Raw genomic sequence first — 19,472 nt, 5'->3', positions numbered from 1 at the left:
CCTCTATTGTATTTGCCTCCACCATCACCCCTGGCAGTACATTTCAGCACCCACCACTTTGTGTGTGTGTGTGTGTGTGTTTGGGGGGGGGGGGGGGGAACTTACCCCCTTCTCACCTTAAATGCATGCCTTCTAGTATTAGACATTTTAACCCTGGGAGAAAGATACTGGCTGTCTACTGTGCCCCTTATAATTTTATAAACTTAGATCGGGTCTCCCCTCAGCTTCTGACGCTCCAGAGAAAACAACCCAAGTTTGTCCAACCTCTCATAAGACCATAAGATATAGGATCAGAATTAGGCCATTTGGTCCTTCAAGTCTGCTCTGCCATTCAATTATGGCTGATCTTTTTTCTCAACCCCATTCTCCCGCCTTCTCCCTGTCACCCTTCATCCCCATAGCAATCAAGCACCTATCACAGCCCTCTGTGGCAATGAATTCCACAGACTCACCATCCTACACCTGAAGAAATTCTTCACCTCAATTGGTATTGGTTTATTATTGTCACTTGTACCAAGGTACAGTGAAAAACTTGTCTTGCAAACCGAACGTAAAGGTCAACTCTAAAGAAACATCCCTTAATTCTGAGACTGTGCCCTCAGATCCTAGACTCTCCTACTAATGGAAACATCCTCTCCACATCCACTATCTATGCTTCTCAGTATCCGGATAGCATGTGCCCTCTAATCCTGGCAGCAGCTTCTGCACCCTCTCCAAAGTTTCCTATAATGGGGAGGGGACCAGAAATGAATGCAATATTCCACTCTGGTGCACCCTAATCAGAGTTCTACAAAGCTGCAACATAACTTCCTGACTCTTGAACTCAATGCCTTGACTAATAAAGGCAAGCATGCCATACACTGTCTTTACTACCCGATCAATTTGTGCAGCCACTTTCAGGGAGCTATGGACTTGGACCCCAAGATCCCTCAGTGTTAAGGGTCCTGCCATTAATTGTGTATTGTTGCTTTACATTTGATCTCCCAAAATGCTGCAAAACAACAAATTTCACATATGTCAGTGACAATAAGTCTGATTCTGCAACACCACACACTTTGCCCGATTAAACTCCATCTGCCATTTCTCCACCCATATCTGCAACTGATCTATATCTCTCTGTATCCTTTAGCAATCTTCTACACTATCCACAACACCACCAATCTTTGTGTTGTCTGCAAACTTACCCTTGCACGTTTTCATCCAAGTCATTTTGATGCATCACAAACAACATAGGTCCCAGTATGGATCCATGTGGAACACCACTAGTCACGGCCAGAATAAGTCCCATCGACCACTACCCTCTGTCTTCTATGGGCAAGCCAATTCTGAGTTCAAACAGCCAAGTCACTGTGGATTCCATGCATCTAACCCTAAGGCATGGATGAGCCTACTATGTGGGACCTCATCAAATGCCTCACTAACAATCCATTAAGACAACATCCACAGCTCTACCCTCATCAATTAATGCATGGGGCTTAACAGGCAAGGTGGATGAACTCAAAGTGTGGATTGGCTCTGGGGACTGGGATGTTATAGCCATAACAGAAACATGGCTAAGAGAAGGGCAGGACTGGCAGCTCAATGTGCCAGGATTCAGATGCTTCATATGTGACAGAAGTACAGGTAAGCGAGGAGAGGGTGTTGCCTTTTTGATAAGGGAGGAATAAAATCATTGCTTAGAGATGATATTCTCGGGGGATCATCTAGTGAGGCCATGTGGGTAGAACTTAGAAACAAGGAGGATCACTCTAGTGGAGCTGTATTATAGACCCTCCAATAGTCAGTGGGAACTTGAGGAGCAGGTGTGTAGAAAAATTGCTCATATTAACATACACGTAATGGATTAGGTTGCTATTTGGTGAATGTCCCCTTAAGATATAGTACAGTAGTATGTGGCATCATTATGACAACAACAGGAGATAATGGTGTGCTGACATTTTGGTTCAGTCAGAAAGAGAGGGGGGGGAAAAGAAAGAGGAGAAAGAGAGACACACTACCTGCTGGTCTCTGTATCGATGGATGAAAAACAATAACTGTGTCTGTCACTACAATCCATGTACGGATTTTTGGGATAATCGTGGAGTCCACTTTGTTGTTAACCTGTAATGGGAAACAGGTATTTCTGTGGACGGCCACATCTCAAATGCCTTTCGGGGTGGCAGATACTTCGGAACAAAGCAGTGGAGATCATCAGTGATTGAGGTGTCATATGGGTTCCATTGTGGAATATTTGGATTTCGTAACTTCTCTCTATTCTCTCTCTACATTTTCTCTTCAGTCACTGGTGGTTTTGCAAAAGCCTTTGCTGATGACTTGCTGAACTGAACCTTGAGAACTATTCCTGGACTTGGAGTTTGGGAATTTGCCACACACACACTTCGAGTTTAGTTTTGGGGGTTAATGTTTACTATCTAACATTTTTATTTTTCTTATTATCATAAGTAGTTATTAATAAAAAAGTTTCTAACACTTGTACATGACTCGGTGTGTTTCTTTTGTTGCTGGTACATAACACACAGAACATAGAACAGGACAGCACAGGTACAGGACCTTCAGCCCACAATGTTGTGCTGAATTAGTAATCAAATGCCCAACTAAACTAATCCCTTCTGCCTACACAATGTCCATATCCTTCCACTTCCTGCATATTCATGTGCCTATCTAAGAGCATCTTGAATGCCTCTAGTGTATTTGTCTTCACCACCACCCCAGGCAGTGAATTCCAGGCACCCACCACACTCTCTCTCTCTCTCTCTCTCACATATATATGTATATATATAAAACTTGCACTGCACATCTCCTTTGAACTTACCCCCTCACACCTTAAATGCATAGTTACCAGGATTATCCCCATTTCCCTTCTTGAACAACATTAGCTATTCGCCAGTCCTGTGGGACCTTGCCTCTAACTAGAGAGGACATGGAGATATTGGTTAAGGCCCCAGCAATTTCATTTCTTGCCTCTCTCAACAACCTGGGGTATATCCCATCAAGCCCTGGGGACCTATCTGCCTTAATCTCTTCAAGAGACCCAATACTACCTCTTCCTTAATCTCAAAATGTCCTAGCATATTAGCACACTCCACACATCTCACTATCCTCCACATCCTTCTCCCTGGTAAATATTGATGCAAAGTACTCATTTAGGACCTCACCCACATCCTCCACCCCCAAGCAACAAAGTTTCCTCCTTAGTCCTTGAGTGGTCCTACCCTCTCCCTAGTTATCCTCTTGCTCTTAATGTATGTATAGAATGTCTGAGGATTCTCTTCGATCCTACATGCCAAGGACTTTTCATGGCCCCTCCTAATTCCCTTGTTCTGTCCCAGCTTCTTCTTAATCCTCAAGGGCCCTGTTTGATTTTAGCTTCCTAAACCTTACATACACTTCTTTTTTCTAAAAAGGAAAGAACCAGAAAAGAAAACTATAACAGAATCATCAAAAGGGAAAGTCTTGCTTGACCAGACTTGAAGCTTTAAGAAGTAAAGTTGGACATGGTAAACCAGTAAATATAATTTAGCTTTCAAAATTATAATTAATCAAACTGTGGAGTTAGGATGTAGTAAAATAGATTGCAATCTGTTAACAGTGAGTAAAAGACAGCCATTTATAGCGAAAGGAGGTGGATAGTAATGTTTCATGAGGTGAAATCACTGCTGTTTATTATTTACATTAATGATTTAGATGCTAAATTCAAGAACAATCTCAATTTACAGATTATACAACATGTGGGGTGGGGAGGATGGCAACAAGTTACAAGATGACATCATTACACTTACAAATGAACAATTAATTGGCAGATGAGACGACAGAGGTTTTGCAGGAGTACATTTTGGCAAGAATAGGAAAATCACAACGAGTGTGGAAGATACAAGTCCAGCAGGGATAGGAGGAAAGAGACTGCAGAGTTCAAATGCATCATCTCCTCAAGCAGTCCCTCAGGATCCAGGATGACGGTTCCATTATAGTTCTTTGTGTTCCAAGGTGACTGATGAGACCAGTGTGGGACTCCCAGATTCTACTACAGGTGGGATGAAAGGCAGATATGGGAACAACTTGGGAGGTGACATGTTCTTGTATGCTAGGCTTGTGTATACTCACGAATGGACTTGTTCTCAATGCCATCTTGAATGCTCCTTCACTTTGAGCAGTTGTGGACCAGGGATCCCTATGACTTAGTGACGGTGTTCTCAAAGCCTCCTCAAAAAAAAAAACCATCTCTGAATCTTTTCCACTGCCCACCTGATAGTTTCTCCTCATGAGAAAACATGGAATCTTGGGTCTATTTCAAGTGTCTGATACTGAACACGTTCATTGTTCATTGGAGTTTACCAGTGTAATTGGCCCCACTTGGGTGCATATTGGTCCAGGAGACAATGCTGACATTGACAGAATAAGTGAGCCAGAGGATTTTGCAAAGACTGCACTAGTGGCACCTGTCCAGAGGGGCCTACTGTAAGGAGACCTTATCTGACATGTATAGGAGGCTGGGTTGTAATACCCAGCTGGCCACTGGATTGTACTGCATTTAACTGTGAGGATTAAGACCTGAAAGTCTGTACTGGCACACTGAAGGTGAATTTCATTATAGGACAGGAACAGGCCCTTTGGGCCACGATGTCTGTGCCAACCATGATACCAAATTAAACTAATTCCATCTGCCTGCAAGTGATCCATACCCTCTGCATGGACCTGTCTAAATGCCTCAAATGTTGATATCATATCTGCTTCCACCACCGAACCAGCAACGTTCCAGGCACCTACCACCTTTAGGGTGGGGGGGAAGATTGCCTCAAATCTGCTTTAAACTTTCACCCTCTCACCTTAAAGCAATGCCCTTTAGTATTTGACATTTCCATCCTTTGATGTATAAACCTTTGATTAGGCCACATTTGGAGTAATGTGCAGAAGAGGTTCACCAGGATGTTGCCTGGATTAGAAAGTATCAGCTATGAGAGGATGAACAAATTTTGATTGTTTTTGCTGCAGAATCGGAGGCTGAGTGGCGACCTGATATGAGTATATAAAAACGAGGAGGCATAGATAGGATAGATAGAGTCTTTTTCTCAGGGTAGAAATGTCAAATACTAGGTGCCATAGCTTTAAGGTGAGAGGGGGAGAGTTTAAAGGAGATATGTGCAGCTAGTTTTTTGTTTAAAAACACAGGGTGGTAGGTGCCTGAAACATGCTGCCAGGGAAAGAGGTGGAAGCAGATACGATAGCAACATTTAATTAAGAGACATTAAACATGCAGGGAATGGAGGTATATAGACCATGTGTAGGCAGATGTACAGTTGGTAATGTCTGTGCTGACTATGATGCCAAATTAAATTAATCCCATCTGCCTGCATTTGATCCATATCCCTTCATTCCCTGCATGTTCGTGCCCTTCTAAATGCCTCTTAAACACCACTATCGTATCTGCTTCCACCACTCCTCTGGCAGCCCTTTCCAGGCACCTACCACTCTCTGTGTAAAAAACCTGTGTCGCGAATCCCCTTTAAATATTCCTCCTCTCACCTTAAATGCACATCCTCTAGCTTGACGTTTTCAACCTGGGAAAAGACTTTGACCAACTATCCTACCTAGAGTCATACAACATGGGCCTTTGGCCCAACTGGTCCATGCCAACCAAGATGCCCATCCGAGCTAGGCCCATTTGCCAGCATTTGGCCCAATAACGTTATAAACTTTTTCTATCCATGTACCTATCCAACTGTCTTTTAAAAGTTGTTATTGTACCTGCTTCAACCACTTCCTCCTGGAGTTCATTCCACATACATACTACTGTTTGTGTTAAAAAGTTGCCCCTCAAGTTCCTATTAAATCTTTCCCCTCTCACCTTAAACCCATGCACTCTAGTTCTTAATTCCCCAACCCTGGGAAAAAGGCTGAGTGCATTCACCCTGCCTATGCCCCTCATGATTTTATACACCTCCATAAGATTACCCCTCAGTCTCACAAGATCACAAGACAAGGGAGCAGAAGCAGGCCATTCGGCCCATCGAGTCTGCTCCAAGGAAAAGGAAAAAAAGAAATGGGGAATGGTGGGGAAAACAAAAAAAAACTATTCTAATCCCAATTTCCAGCCTTATCCCCATATCCCTTGATACCCTGACTATTTAGATATCTATCTATCTCCTCCTTGAATGCCCCCACTGATCTGGCCTCCACTGCTGTACGTGGCAAAGAGTTCCACAAATTCACCACCCTCTGGCTAAAGAAATTTCTCCTCATCTCTGTTTTGAAACTGTACCCTCTAATTCTAAGATTGTGCCCTCTGGTCCTGGACTCACCCACCAAGGGAAACAGCCTAGCCACATCTACTCTGTCCTTTCCCATCAACATTTTAAATGTCGCTATGAAGTCCCCTCTCATTCTTCTGTACTCCAGTGAGTACAGTCCAAGAGCCGACAAACGCTCATCATACGTAAGCCCTTTCATTCCTGGAATCATCCTCGTAAATCTCCTCTGAACCCTCTCCAACGTCAGCACATCCTTCCTAAGATGTGGGGCCCAAAACTGCGCACAATATTCCAAATGAGGCCTCACTAGTGCCCCATAGAACCTCATCAACACTTCCTTACTTTTATACACTATACCTCTCGAAATGAATGCCAACATAGCATTCGCTTTCTTTACCACCGATCCAACCTGGTGGTTAACCTTCAAGGTATCCTGCACGAGTACCCCCAAGTCCCTTTGTACTTCCGTACTTTGAATTTTCTCTCCTTCCAGATAATAATCTGCTCGCTTATTTCTGTTTCCAAAGCGTACAACTGGACATTTCTCAACATTGAATCTCATCTGCCATTTCCTTGCTCATTCTCCTAAACTGTCTAGGTCTCTCTGCAACCTTCCTATCTCCTCAATACTCCCTACTTCTCCACCTATCTTGGTGTCATCCGCAAACTTAGCCACGAAACCATTTATGCCATCATCCAAATCATTAATGTACAAGGTAAAAAGGAGCAGCCCCAACACTGACCCCTGCGGCACACCACTAGTAACCGGTAGCCAACCAGAACTAGATCCTTTTATTTCCACTCTTTGCTTCCTGTCAACCAGCCAATGCTCCACTCATTCTGTTATCCTACCCGTAATTCCATGACCTCTCGTCTTATTAATCAGTCTCTTGTGAGGCACCTTATCGAAGGCCTTTTGAAAGTCTAAATACACAACATCCACTGCCTCTCCCTTATCCACCCTACCTGTGATTTCTTCAAAAAACTCCAATAGGTTGGTCAGGCAGGATCTTCCCTTCACAAAACCATGTTGGCTAGGACCTACCTTGCCTTGCGCCTCTAGGTATTCCGTAACCCCATCCTTGAGGATAGATTCCAATAACTTTCCCGCCACTGACGTCAGACTAATAGGTCTGTAATTTCCTTTATGCTGCCTCCCTCCTTTCTTATACAGCGGAACTACATTTGCGACCCTCCAGTCCTCCGGAACCATGCTGGAATCTATCGATTCCTGGAAAATTATCATCAATGCCTCCGCTATCTCTAAAGCCACCTCCTTCAGAACCTGGGGATGCACCTCATCCGGTACGGGAGATTTATCAGTCTTTAGCCCATTTAGTTTTCCTAGCACCTTCTCCCTAGTAATCTTAACTGAACTCAGTTCCATTTCGTGAGACTCCTGACTAACCGGCACATTGCTGATGTCCTCCACAGTGAAGACCGATGCAAAATATTCATTCAATTCCTCTGCCATCTCTCTATCGTCCATTATAATATCTCCTGCACCGTTATCAATTGATCCTATATCAACCCGTGTCTCTCTTTTACTCCTTATGTATTTAAAAAAACTCTTAGTATCCTTGCAAATGTTATCCGCCAACTTCCTTTCATAATTCATCTTTTCTTTCCTAATGACCTTTAGTTTCTCTCTGCAGGTTTTTAAAAGCTTCCCAGTCTTCTGTTTTCCCACTAATTTTTGCTTCTTTGTACGCCGCCCCTTTTGCTTTTATTTTAGCCTTCACCTCTCTCGTTATCCACATTTGTGCCTTTTTTCCCATTCAAAACCTTCCTTCTCCTACACTCCAAGGAATAAAGTCCTTGCCTGTCCAACCCCTCCCTATAACTCAGACCCTCAAGTCCTGGCAACATCTTTGTAAATCTTTTCTGCACTCTTTCCGGTTTAATAACATTTTCCTATAGCGGGGCGACCAAAACTGAACACAATATTCCAGATACAGCCTCACCGACGTCTTGTACAACCGCACCATGATCTCCCATTACTCCCAATGACCTGACCGATGTCATATTGCAACCGTTCAAGTAGTTGGTCTGACCACACTTGCAATATTGTGTACAGTTCTGGTCGCCCAGCTATAGGAATGATGTCATTAAGATGGAAGGGGTGCAGAAAAGATTCATGAGGATGTTACTGGTATTGGATGGTTTGATTTATGAGAAGAGACTGGAGAGGCTGGGACTTTTTTTCCTTGGAGGGTAGGGGTGACCTTAAAGGATGTATATAAAATCATGAGGGGTGTAGATAAGGTAGGTGGTCACAAGTCTCTTTGCCAGGGTAGGGGAGTCTAAAACTAGAGGACATGGATTTACCATTAGAGGGGTAAGATTTAAAAGGGAACTGGGGGGAAAGAGGGTGGTTGGTATATTGGAATGAGCTGCCATAGGAAGCAGTAGAGGTAGGTACAATTACAATGTTTAAAAGACATTTGGACAGGTACATGGATAGAAAAGGTTTAGGGGGGTTTGGGCCAAACGCAGACAAATGAAACCAGCTAGGATATACCTCTTGGTCGGCATGGACAAGTTGGGCCAAAGGGCCTGTTTCTGTGTTGTAATACTCTATGCCTCCACAATTGCACACAATACTCCAAATGTGACCTAACCAACGTCTTATACAGCTGCAACATGACTTCCTGACTTTTATACTCAAGGTCCCTACCAATGAAGGAAAGCGTGCTGTATACCTTCCTTACCACCCTATCTACTTGCGTTGCCACTTTGAAGGAGCTATGACCCCAAGATCCCTCTGTACCTCAATGCTGTACATTGCTGTACAAGGGTCCTGTCATTAACTGGATACTTTCCTCTTATACTTCACCTCCCAAAGTGCAATGCCTCACACTTGTCCAGATTAAACTCCATCTGTCATTTCTCTGCCCACATTTCCAACTGGTCTACATCCTGCTGAATCCTGACGACCTTCCTCACCCTCCATAACGCGACTATTTTTCTGTTATCTATAAACTTGCTGAAGAGCCCACCTACAAATGAGGAGCTGTGGGAGGGAAGGGTTAGATAGATCTTAGAGCAGGATAAAATTTCCGCACAACATTGTGGGCCGAAGGGCCTGTACTGTGCTGTAGTGTTCGATGTACATTTTGGTCCAAATCATTTCTGTATAAACAGAGGACCCAGCAGGACACACTGCTGGCTTCACAAACTGCAGCGACATACACGACGGCTGTGTCGGAGAACCTCAGGAAAGGCTGGAGTTGGTAAAATTACTTCCCGAGTATAGACCAAGGCTCCTTCCCGCCACCTCCGACAGTATTAAGCCGGACACCAGGGCCGCAGCGGGGCTCCGGGCTCAGGTCCTGGCCTCATAGAGGTACAAGAGATTCTGCAGATGCTGAAATCTGGAGCAACTCAGCGGGTCGGGCAGCATCTGTGGAGAGAAATAAACAGCAGACGTTTCAGGTCGAGACCCTTCAGATCACCTACCAGCCTGTGTCCCTCCCCCGACCTTCTTATTCTGGCTTCTACCCTCTTCCAGTCCCGAGGAAGGGTCTCGACCTAAAACGTCGACCGTTTATCTCCCTCCAGAGATGCTGCCCGACCCATGAGCTCCTCCAGCGCCTTGCGGTGGTGCCGGCCTGTGTGCGCAGGCGCCGAGTGAAGGCGGGAAAGGCCCTGCTGTCGGAAGTTGAGGGCGGAGTAGTTGGGCCTGTGTGTGTGTGTGTGAGAGAGAGAGAGAGAGAGGAAGGAAGGAAGGGAAAGAGAGAGAAGGGGGGGGAGAGAGAGAGACACTGTGTGTGTGTGTGGGGGGGGGGAGGAGGAGAGGGAGAGAGAGGGACTCCCGTGTGTGGGGTGGGGAGGGGAGAGAGAGGGACTCCGTGTGTGGGGTGGGGAGGGGAGAGAGAGGGACTCCGTGTGTGGGGGGGGGGGGGGGGAGGAGGAGAGGGACTCCCGTGTGTGGGGTGGGGAGGGGAGAGAGAGGGACTCTGTGTGTGTGGGGGGGGGGAAGAGGGAGAGAGAGGGACTGTGTGTGGGGAGGGAGAGAGGGACTGTGTGTGGGGGGGAGAGAGAGGGACCGTGTGGGGGGGTGGAGAGGGAGAGAGAGGGACCGTGTGGGGGGCTGGAGAGGGAGAGAGAGGGACTCCGTGTATGTGTGAGAGAGAGAGAGAAGGAAGGAAGGAGAGAGACTCCGTGTGTGAGCGGTTCCGGTCTCAGCCCTGGTCCCGTGTGTGAGGGGCTCGGTATATGAGGGGTCCCGGTCGGTCTGCACTCGCCGTGAGGGACGCAATGAGCAAACACAAGGATTGCGCCGGTGGGTAAACGGAGAGAGTGCGAGGACGTTTCTGAGGACGTTGCCCGAGATGTGAGGAAAGATTGGGCGGGCGGGGAGTCCCTGGGAGGGAGGGGGAGCTCAGAAATGGAAGTGCAGGGGTCTGGTGTACAATGGAAAGGATAGTTCCCTCAGCAGGGCTGAGAAACCAGTGTGTCGTGGGGGGCGGGGGGACCCTCTGTCTGAAGGGGTGATTGAGGGACAGGGAATCCGTGTGTGTGAGGGTGGGGGGACAGCATTCAGCAATATTGGGCTGTGTGTTTGAAGAGCTGTGACCCCCAGGGCTAAATTGGAAGGTGAGGTTAGGGTGGGTGTTTCTTTTGAATCCAACACAGATGACGGGCAAAATGGCCTCCTGTCATAAATTTTCTGTGTTCCCTAAATTTGGCCTGTTTGCAGTTTTTAACTGAAGGAGATCCAAAATTCGAACAGAGACATTAATAAATACCATGGGTTTTAGGAGGGCATTTCACCATCTCACATGACAGACTGATCAAAAATCAGACCCTGATGCAGGCTCTTAACCCGAAATGTTGACAATTCCTTTACCTCCACAGATGCTGACTGAGTTCCTTAAGCAGTTTGTTTTCTCGATCCAAAAATGTTAAATATTGTGGTATCTGGAGGAATGTGACAAGTTTGATCCAAAATTGGCACAGTGGTAGAAATCAAAAGGCACTGATCAGATTGAATTTTTGTGACCAAATGACTGTGTGCAGCTGAGTTTTATAGGGCTGCAATGCATGTTCCTTAGTTTTTTTTTGCAGTGTCTGTCAATATTTGGACTTGAATATGGATGCCTTGATTGTTGATTATGGTTATTTGTCATGTAGAAGGTTCTAGGTTGCAAGAAAATATTACCAAATTGGAAATCAATTCCAATACCAGAGGGCATACATTTAAGGTGAGAGGGGGTAGATTCAGAACAGACATGAGGGATAAGTTTTTTACTGAGAGAGTGATGGATGCCTGGAATGCATTGCCTGATAGGGTGATGGAAGCAAATTCATTGGGGGCTTTTAAGAGGGGCTTGGATGGGCACATGAATGAGAGGAAAATAGAGGGATATGGGCATTCTGTAGGTAGCAAGGAATAGCTATGTCAGCACAACATTGTGGGCCTAAGGGCCTGTTCTGTGCTGTACTGTTCTATGTTCTATAAGTAAGATTATTCATTTGATGAGGACTAACAATACAAAAGAGTACACAATGGATGGATATTAAGAAGTGTTGAGGGATCTTGGAGGATATGTTCTCAAATTCCAGAAAGTAATGAGACGGTCAAAAAGACATTAGTTGCATACCAGATAACTCCCTTCATTGTTGAGACACAGGATATATAACTAACAAAGTCATGGTAGAACTATATGAAGCACTAGTATATCTCTGGTTGCCATACTATAAGGAGGATGCGAGCACCAGAGGTGGTGCTGAGCAGATTTGCCAGGTCCGGAAAATTATTTATGAGATGAGGCTGAGTAGAATGGGGTTGCTTTCTTTGAAATGGGGTAGGCAGAGAGGATATTTAACATTCTCAGCATGTAGGTCAGTAACAGGGACATAGATTTACATTAATTGGTAGGATTGGAGGGGAACTGAGTGAAAAATTTCGATCTGTTAGGTGGGACTTGCTGTATGAAAGTGTGAAGATAAAAAACTTGATCACATTTAAAATGTCATGAATACTTCAAATGGTGAACCAGTATATCTACAGATTTAGGCTAAGAATTAGGAATACTCTCCTTGGCTCTTGTTTGGGCCAACAGGGAAACAAGGGTCTGAATGGGCTCTTGTGCTATAAAAATACACACAAAAAACCTTGTTGCAATCACATTATTTAAACTTTTCCTTGACAGTTTGATAACACTGTTTTCTACAGAATATTAAGCGTTTAACAGACTTCATCCTTTCCATGTAGCAATATTTTAGTTCCTAAATTTCCTGCTTTTATTTCTAAAATACATTAAGATAGGTCATCACTATAGCATCTGTTAATTTGTAGCCAAAATGTAAAATTGGAAGTAGCTTAGCCCAAGAATAGTAAAGTCTACTCTCTGTGTTTGTGCCCAAGATGCTTGAAATGGTTCTGGAAGAAGAAACTTAATAAGTAGATTGTGCCAGGTGTGTGGCCAGGAATAATCACAGTGTAATCAGAATCAGGTTCATTATCACTGACATACATCGTGAAATTTGTTGTTTTGTGACAGCAGTACAGTGCAAGACACAAAAATTATTATAAGTTACAAAATAAATAGTGCAAAAGAGGTAGTGTTCATGAGTTCATGGTCCGTTCAGAAATCTGATGGCAGAGGGGAATAAGCTGTTCCTAAAATGTTGAGTGTGGGTCTTCAGGCTCCTGTACCTCCTTCCTGATAGTATAACACGAAGAGGACGTGTCCCGGATGGTGAGGGTTCTTAATGATGGATATCACCTTCTTGAGGCACTACCTCTTGAAGATTCCTCGATAGCGGGGTGGGTTGTGCCTGTTATGGATCAATGTGTTATTGAACAATCCAGAATTGATTAGGAAATATGAGCGTAGTTTTCATATGCACAAAACATGCAGTTAAATGAAGACCATTCAATGATTGAACACTTACAGAGTTGCAAATACACAGGAACAGGAGTAGGGCACCTGGCCCTTCAAGATTGTGCCTCCATTCTATATGATAATGGCTGATCTACATTGGCCTCATCTCCACTTCTGTGCCAGTACCCATAGACCTCAATTCCCAACTTTTCAAAAATTTATCTACCTCCATCTTAAACTCGTCTAATAATTTAGCCTCCACAATCTGTGGGGTAGAAAATTTTAAAGATTTGGCATCCTCTGCAAAAACAAATTTCAGTGTACCCCTGTTCTAAATCTCCATCCCCTTTTAACTATGACCCCTCATTTGAGCCCCTCTCAGTAGTGAAAGCATCTCAATGTCTGCCCTGACATCCCCCTTAGGATCTTCTATATCTCTATAAGGTCACCCTTCATTTTTCTAAACTCCAAAGAATACCTTTTTAGATTCTAGGCCAATCCTCTCAACCCAGAAATTAGCCTGGTGAATCTGAGTCGTTGAGTTTTCTATGGAAAGAAATACACTCTTGTTCAAATTGCCAGGAAATTGTAATGTTTTGATGCTTTTTGTTTAGTTACATCAATTATTTTGAAGTACTTGACCGATCAGAATCGGCCCTTCAGTGCACAGGATATTTTTGGGAATCTCCAGCGAGAATACCATTTTGGGAAAACGGTAAGATTGTTTTGTGTTACTGTTTGCCAGTCTGTTGATTACTTAAACTGCTATGTCTGAGTTTAAGGATTTCTGAAGATTTGTGCTGAGCTTCCTGTTGCCTATCATTTGAATTCTTCATCCCACTCCCACTCTGACCTATCTGTCTGTAGCCTCCTGCATGTTACAACAAGGCCCTGTACATGTTTGGGGATCAGCACCTCATCTTCCATCTGGGCATATTGTAGCCTGCTGGACTTGATGTTGAATTCTACAACTTCAAGTAACTTGTTTTCTCTGCCTGAATCAGAACTGGCTATTTCCACTGTCAATTCATCCATGTTTGACATTGGCCTAGTTTTTCTTTCTCCATTACTATAGCCTGACCTGTTACTGTTCCATACCTTCTCACTACCTTCTCTACAATTTTAAAACTAACTTGTTTATCTCTCTTTCCTAGTTTTGCTAAAAGGTGTTTGACCCTAAACATTAATCTTAACTCTGATTCTCTCTCCACAAATGCTTCCTAACCTGCTGAGTGTTTCCAGCATTTTCTGTTTCTATTTCAGATTTACAGCATCTGCATTTTCTTGGTTTTTGTTTTATTTTGTCTAGGATGTTCCCTGGTGACACCTCTAGCTGAAAGCTTAAAGCAGTTCAGAATACAATTCTCTATGAAATGAACAATGATAAGAAATGATCAATTAGTCCATTAGGATGTCCTATGAGGATGGCCATGGGTTGCTATGGGTATCATGATTGTACACTCTACCCTGTTGTTAAACAGTGTAATCTCCTATAAGAAGCCAAAACCTTGGGTTAATCATACGTTGCTTTGTTGAGGCCTGTAACCTGGAGTACAGTGTTATTTAAGGAAGGATGTACTTGCCCTGGAAGCATGGAAGAGAAGATTCACCTGACTGAGTCCTGGAGGGTTATCTTATGAGAAAATTTAAGAGACTTAGCCACATGAATGATAGGAAAAATGAGGGCCATATGGGAGGGAAGGACTAGATAGATCTTGGAGCAGGATAAAATATCGGCACAACATCGTGGGCTGAAGGGCCTGTACTGTGCTGTAATGTTTTATGTAACTCTGGCATTTAAAAGAATGAGAAATTATCATATTGGAAAATAGATGATCGAGGAAGATTGGCAGGGTAGGTGCTGATGGGATATTTTCTGTGGAGGAAATCTGGAACTAGGGGACCTTGTTTCAGGATAAGAGTCCATTTAAGACTGAGATTCATAATTCTGTACCCCAGAGAGGTGGAATCATTAAGTATATTTCAAAGTTGATGTAAATAGATTTTTAGGGGAATTAAGGGTTATGAGGACCAGGTAGAAAAATGAAGGCTGAATGTTGGATCAGCATGAGCTTTTTGACTAGTCGAACAGACTGGAGGGATAATATGGCATTTTCCTGTTTATATTCTTATAACTAGTGTAAGCCACTCTAGCCTTGATTATTGTTATACCTCAGGTCTAAGGTAATCTCTCCATTGTTGAGAAATGAGTCTAACCTACTTAAGAGCAAAGAAATGAGTTTAATATGAACGGCAAGTCACATTCATGTCACAAACGTACTTGATCAACTCCAGCAAGAGTCTAGCCACCTCCACTTGACATTCAATGGCACTATCATCGCAAAGTCCCCCTTTGCCAACATCTGCATTGATCTGAAACTCAATTGGACGAGCCATATTAATACTGTGGCTGCAACAGCAGGTCAGGCTGGGTATCTTGTGGCATCTTCTAACTCATCTCATAAATCTCTGAAGTCTTTCCATCATCTGTTGGAATTAGTTTATTATTATCACATGTACCGAGATACAGTGAAAAGCTTTTGTTTGTAAGGCATCCAGACAAATCATTCTGTAAGTGCATGTGGTAGTAAAAAGGAAAACAGGATGCAGAATATAGTGTTACAGTTACAGAGAAAGTGCAGTGCAGGTAGACAAAGTGCAAGGTCCACCACGAGATGGGTTGGGAGATCAAGAGTTCATCTTTAAGCATATGAGAGATTCTTGAGCATGTGCAGATAACACTGCTTTGTGTTATGGAAAATCATGATACGGACTATTTAGTTTAATTTGAAATTTCCCTTTATTTATATTTCGGGGGATAAATTTTGTGTACCTGTAAAAGAGGAATGTTTTATTATGGTAACATTTTTTTTCATTTCATCATGTAAAATCTTTTATGACAGGTTGCAGTGAAAGCTCTTGAGCAGCTAGCACAAGATGGGAAAATAAAAGAAAAGGTGTATGGGAAACAGAAAATCTACTTTGCTGATCAGGTGAGGAAATGATTATTTCACTTGAATGTCCAGCTCTGTATTTGGGTAGGTCTTTAGATAACATTTGATAGCGTGCATGAAACCAGTGTTTCCAGAAGAGCAAAATGGAAAAACTAAATCAAAGGTACTGATAACTGACTAACCAATTCTCTGTACAGTACTAAATGTTTCAAGATCATTTTGGTTAATTACTTTGTTTAACACAAATTTATGAAGCTTTCATGCCAACCTACAGCAAGATAAGCAAAACATCTAGACTTCTGGGGACTGTCTATAACCTTTGTGTCTCATGCGCCAGGAAAAGAGCCTTTGAAGCAAGGGAGAAGTCACCAAGTTAAGTTGACCTCTAGTAGCCCCACAGCTCAACTATAAACATTCCAGGGATCATCATGAAGATGGACCTCCTATGTCAGAAGCTGGGTTTTCTTTGGGTGACTTGTCTTCTGAAACCTCTATCTAGTTGCATCTACAGAGGCTAAGTCACGAACATTCGTCATCAATTTGCATGGTTCCAGCTGGATCAAAATACAAACATTAAGTGTTGGAAGCATTCAGCAGGTCAGACTGCATCTGTGGGAAGAGGAACAGAGTTAACGTTTTGGGTCAAAGACCCTTCATTAGAATTGGGAAGAAAACAAAAGTAGCTTGTTAAACTGCAGACATCTGGAGCACACAAACGAGCTGGAGGAACTCAGTGGTTCAGGCAGCATTGCCCCCCATATCTGCTGAGTTCCTCCAGCTCCTCTATGTGTTGTTAAACTGCAGTGGAGATGGGGAATGTGGGATGTCTCTGATAGGGTAAAACCAGGGTGACCATGGGGATAAGCTGTAAACAAGGTTATCTGGTCAATGAGTGAATGAGAACAAGAACATAAACGAAAGAATGTCAGAACTGCAGAATGCAGAGGAGGAAGGTGTGCCTGGCAGGTCAGGCGGGATGTGTACTCCACTGCCAGTGGGGAACAAAGGGGGGAAACGAAACAAATAAATTGAGCCTATATCATGATGAATGACTGATGCAGGCAGAAGTAAAGTTATCATCCAGAAGGCAGCAATGTGCCCAGACTGAAGATGAGGCACCGTTCCTCAAACTTGCATTCAGCCTCATTGTAACAGTACAGGAGGCCACAGACCAATTGGTCAGAGTTGGAATGAGACGGAGAATTAAAGTGGTAGGCAGCAGGAAGCTTGGGGTCACCCCTATAGACGGAATGCAGTGTCCTGCAAAAGGAATCATTTGGTTTCTTCAGACTTTGGTTAGGCTGCACTTGGAGTACTGTGTGCAGTTCTGGTCATCCCATTACAGGAAGGATGTGGAGACTTTGGAGAGGTGCAGGAGAGGTTTACCAGGATGGTTCCTGGAATAGAGCTATAAGGAGAGGTTGGACAAACTTGGGTTGTTTTCTGTGGAGTATCGGAGACTGAGGGGAGACCTGACAGAGGTTTATAAAATTATAAGAGGCATAGAAAGTCAAAATCTTTTCCCAGAGTAGAAATGTCAAGTTCAAGGGCATACATTTAAGGTGAGAGGGGGAAAGTTTAAAAGGAGATGTGCAGGGCAAGTTTCTTTTTTACACAGAGATTCATAGGTGCCTGGAACAGGCTGCAATGGGTAGTGGTGGAAGCAGATACAATAGTGGCATTTAAGAGGCTTTTGGGTAGGCATGTGAATATGCGAGGTATGGAGGGATATGGATCATATGCAGGCAGAAAAGATTAGTTTAATTTGGCATCATGTTTGGTACAGACATCGTGGGCTGAAGGGCTGTTCCTGTGCTGTACTGTTCTACGAGACCACATTTTAATCAGCAAATGATGCGTAAAACCCAAGATGCTACGCTGCTCTTTTCTCTTGAGAGTGTTTTTTTGATTTCTCCATATCTGAATCTAAACTTCATCTCCTCAATCCCATTTAAGGCCTATGTACAGAAGTAGTTACCCTGTTGCAAGGGCACTGGTTATAACCTAATTTAAGGAAAGTGGTGTTGAGTCCAAAACTGGATCAACCATGATCTTAGAGCTGTGGGGTCATACCACATGGAATCAGGATATCAAGTACCTATCTATACTTATCCCATTTTCCAGTACAGTCAGAGTTGTACAGCACGGAAGCATGCCCTTCGATCCAATACTTCCATGCTGACCAAGATGTCTATCTGAGCTAGTCCCAGTTGCCTGTATTTGGCCCATATCCCTCTAAACCTTCTCTGTCTATGTACCTGTTAAAAGTCTTTTAAACATTGTAATTGTACCCACCTATACAGCTTCCTCTGGTAGCATGTTCCACATACCCACCACCCTCTGTGAGGAAAAAAATTTCCTCAGAACCCTTTTAAATCTTTCCCCTCTCGCCTTAAATCAATGTCCTCTAGTTTTAGACTCCCCCATCCAGGAAAAAGACTGACTATCCACCTTATCTTCACCCCTCCCTCCTAATTTTATCTATAAGATCCCCTCTCAGCCTCCTATGCTCCAGGGAAAGTCCCAGCCTATATAGCTTCTCCTTATAACTAAGACCCCCTACCATACCTTGGCCCACTTCCCAAGTTCCTCTAGATTGTGTTGTAATCTTGGATAATCTTCTTCATTGTCCACTACACCACCAATTTTCTCAAGGGATTCACTTGATCCCAGTTGCCTACACCTGACATATGCCTCGTTTTTTCGCACCCGTGTCTCAATATCCCTTGTCATCCAGGGTTCCCTAATCCTGCCAGCCTTGCTTTTCACTCTAACAGGAACATGCTGTCCCTGAATTCTCCCTATCTCACATTTAAAAGCCTCTGCTTGCCAGACATTCCTTTAGCTGCAAACAGCCTTTCCCAGGTTCCTGTCTAATGCCTTTAAAATTTGCCTTGCCCCAGTTTAGGATTTTAAGTCGTATGTTTTCAATGCACACAAAATGCTGGAGGAACTCAGCAAGTCAGGCAGCATCTATGGAGGGAAATAAACAGTTGATGTTTTGGCTCAAGATCCCTCATCAAGACAGGAGAGGAAGAGGGCAGAAGCCAGAATAAAAAGGGAGGTGGAGGAGCACAAGCTGGCAGGTGATAGGTCAGTCCAGGTGAGAGGGGGAAGGTAGGTAGGTGGGTGGGTGCGGGTGGATGAAAGGGAATGATGTGAGAAGCTGAGAGGCGATAGGTGGAAGAGGCAAAAGGTTGAAGAAGAAGGAATCCGGTAGAAGAGGGCAATAGACTGTGGAATAAAGGGAAGGAGGTGGGGAATGAGGAGGAGGTGATGGGCAGATTGTGAGGGTGGGGGAGGAGAAAGAGGTGAGGGGGCCACAGGAATGAGGGAAAACAAAGGTGGGGGGGGAGGGGTTACCAGAAGTCAGAGAAATCGATGTTGATGCCGTCAGGTTGGAGGCCACCAAGGCAGAATATGAGGAGTTACTCCTCCAA

At 43.9% G+C, this 19,472-nt stretch overlaps 1 protein-coding gene across 1 annotated transcript in view; it reads left to right on the top strand.

Annotated features, from left to right (window-relative positions):
* The first annotated feature begins 10,311 nt into the window (after positions 1 to 10,311).
* psmc3ip (PSMC3 interacting protein) overlaps positions 10,312 to 19,472 on the top strand; it is a 40,985-nt gene continuing 31,824 nt past the window's right edge. The window contains exons 1-3 of the mRNA XM_052038937.1: positions 10,312 to 10,530; positions 13,693 to 13,793; positions 15,982 to 16,071. Coding sequence (XP_051894897.1) covers positions 10,464 to 10,530; positions 13,693 to 13,793; positions 15,982 to 16,071 — 258 coding nt within the window. The 5' untranslated portion in view covers positions 10,312 to 10,463. The remainder of the gene's footprint in view (positions 10,531 to 13,692; positions 13,794 to 15,981; positions 16,072 to 19,472) is intronic.

Source organism: Pristis pectinata, chromosome 25 (genome assembly GCF_009764475.1).
Source record: "Pristis pectinata isolate sPriPec2 chromosome 25, sPriPec2.1.pri, whole genome shotgun sequence".
Taxonomy (NCBI): Eukaryota; Metazoa; Chordata; class Chondrichthyes; order Rhinopristiformes; family Pristidae; genus Pristis; species Pristis pectinata.
This window is presented reverse-complemented; position numbering and strand designations above follow the sequence as displayed.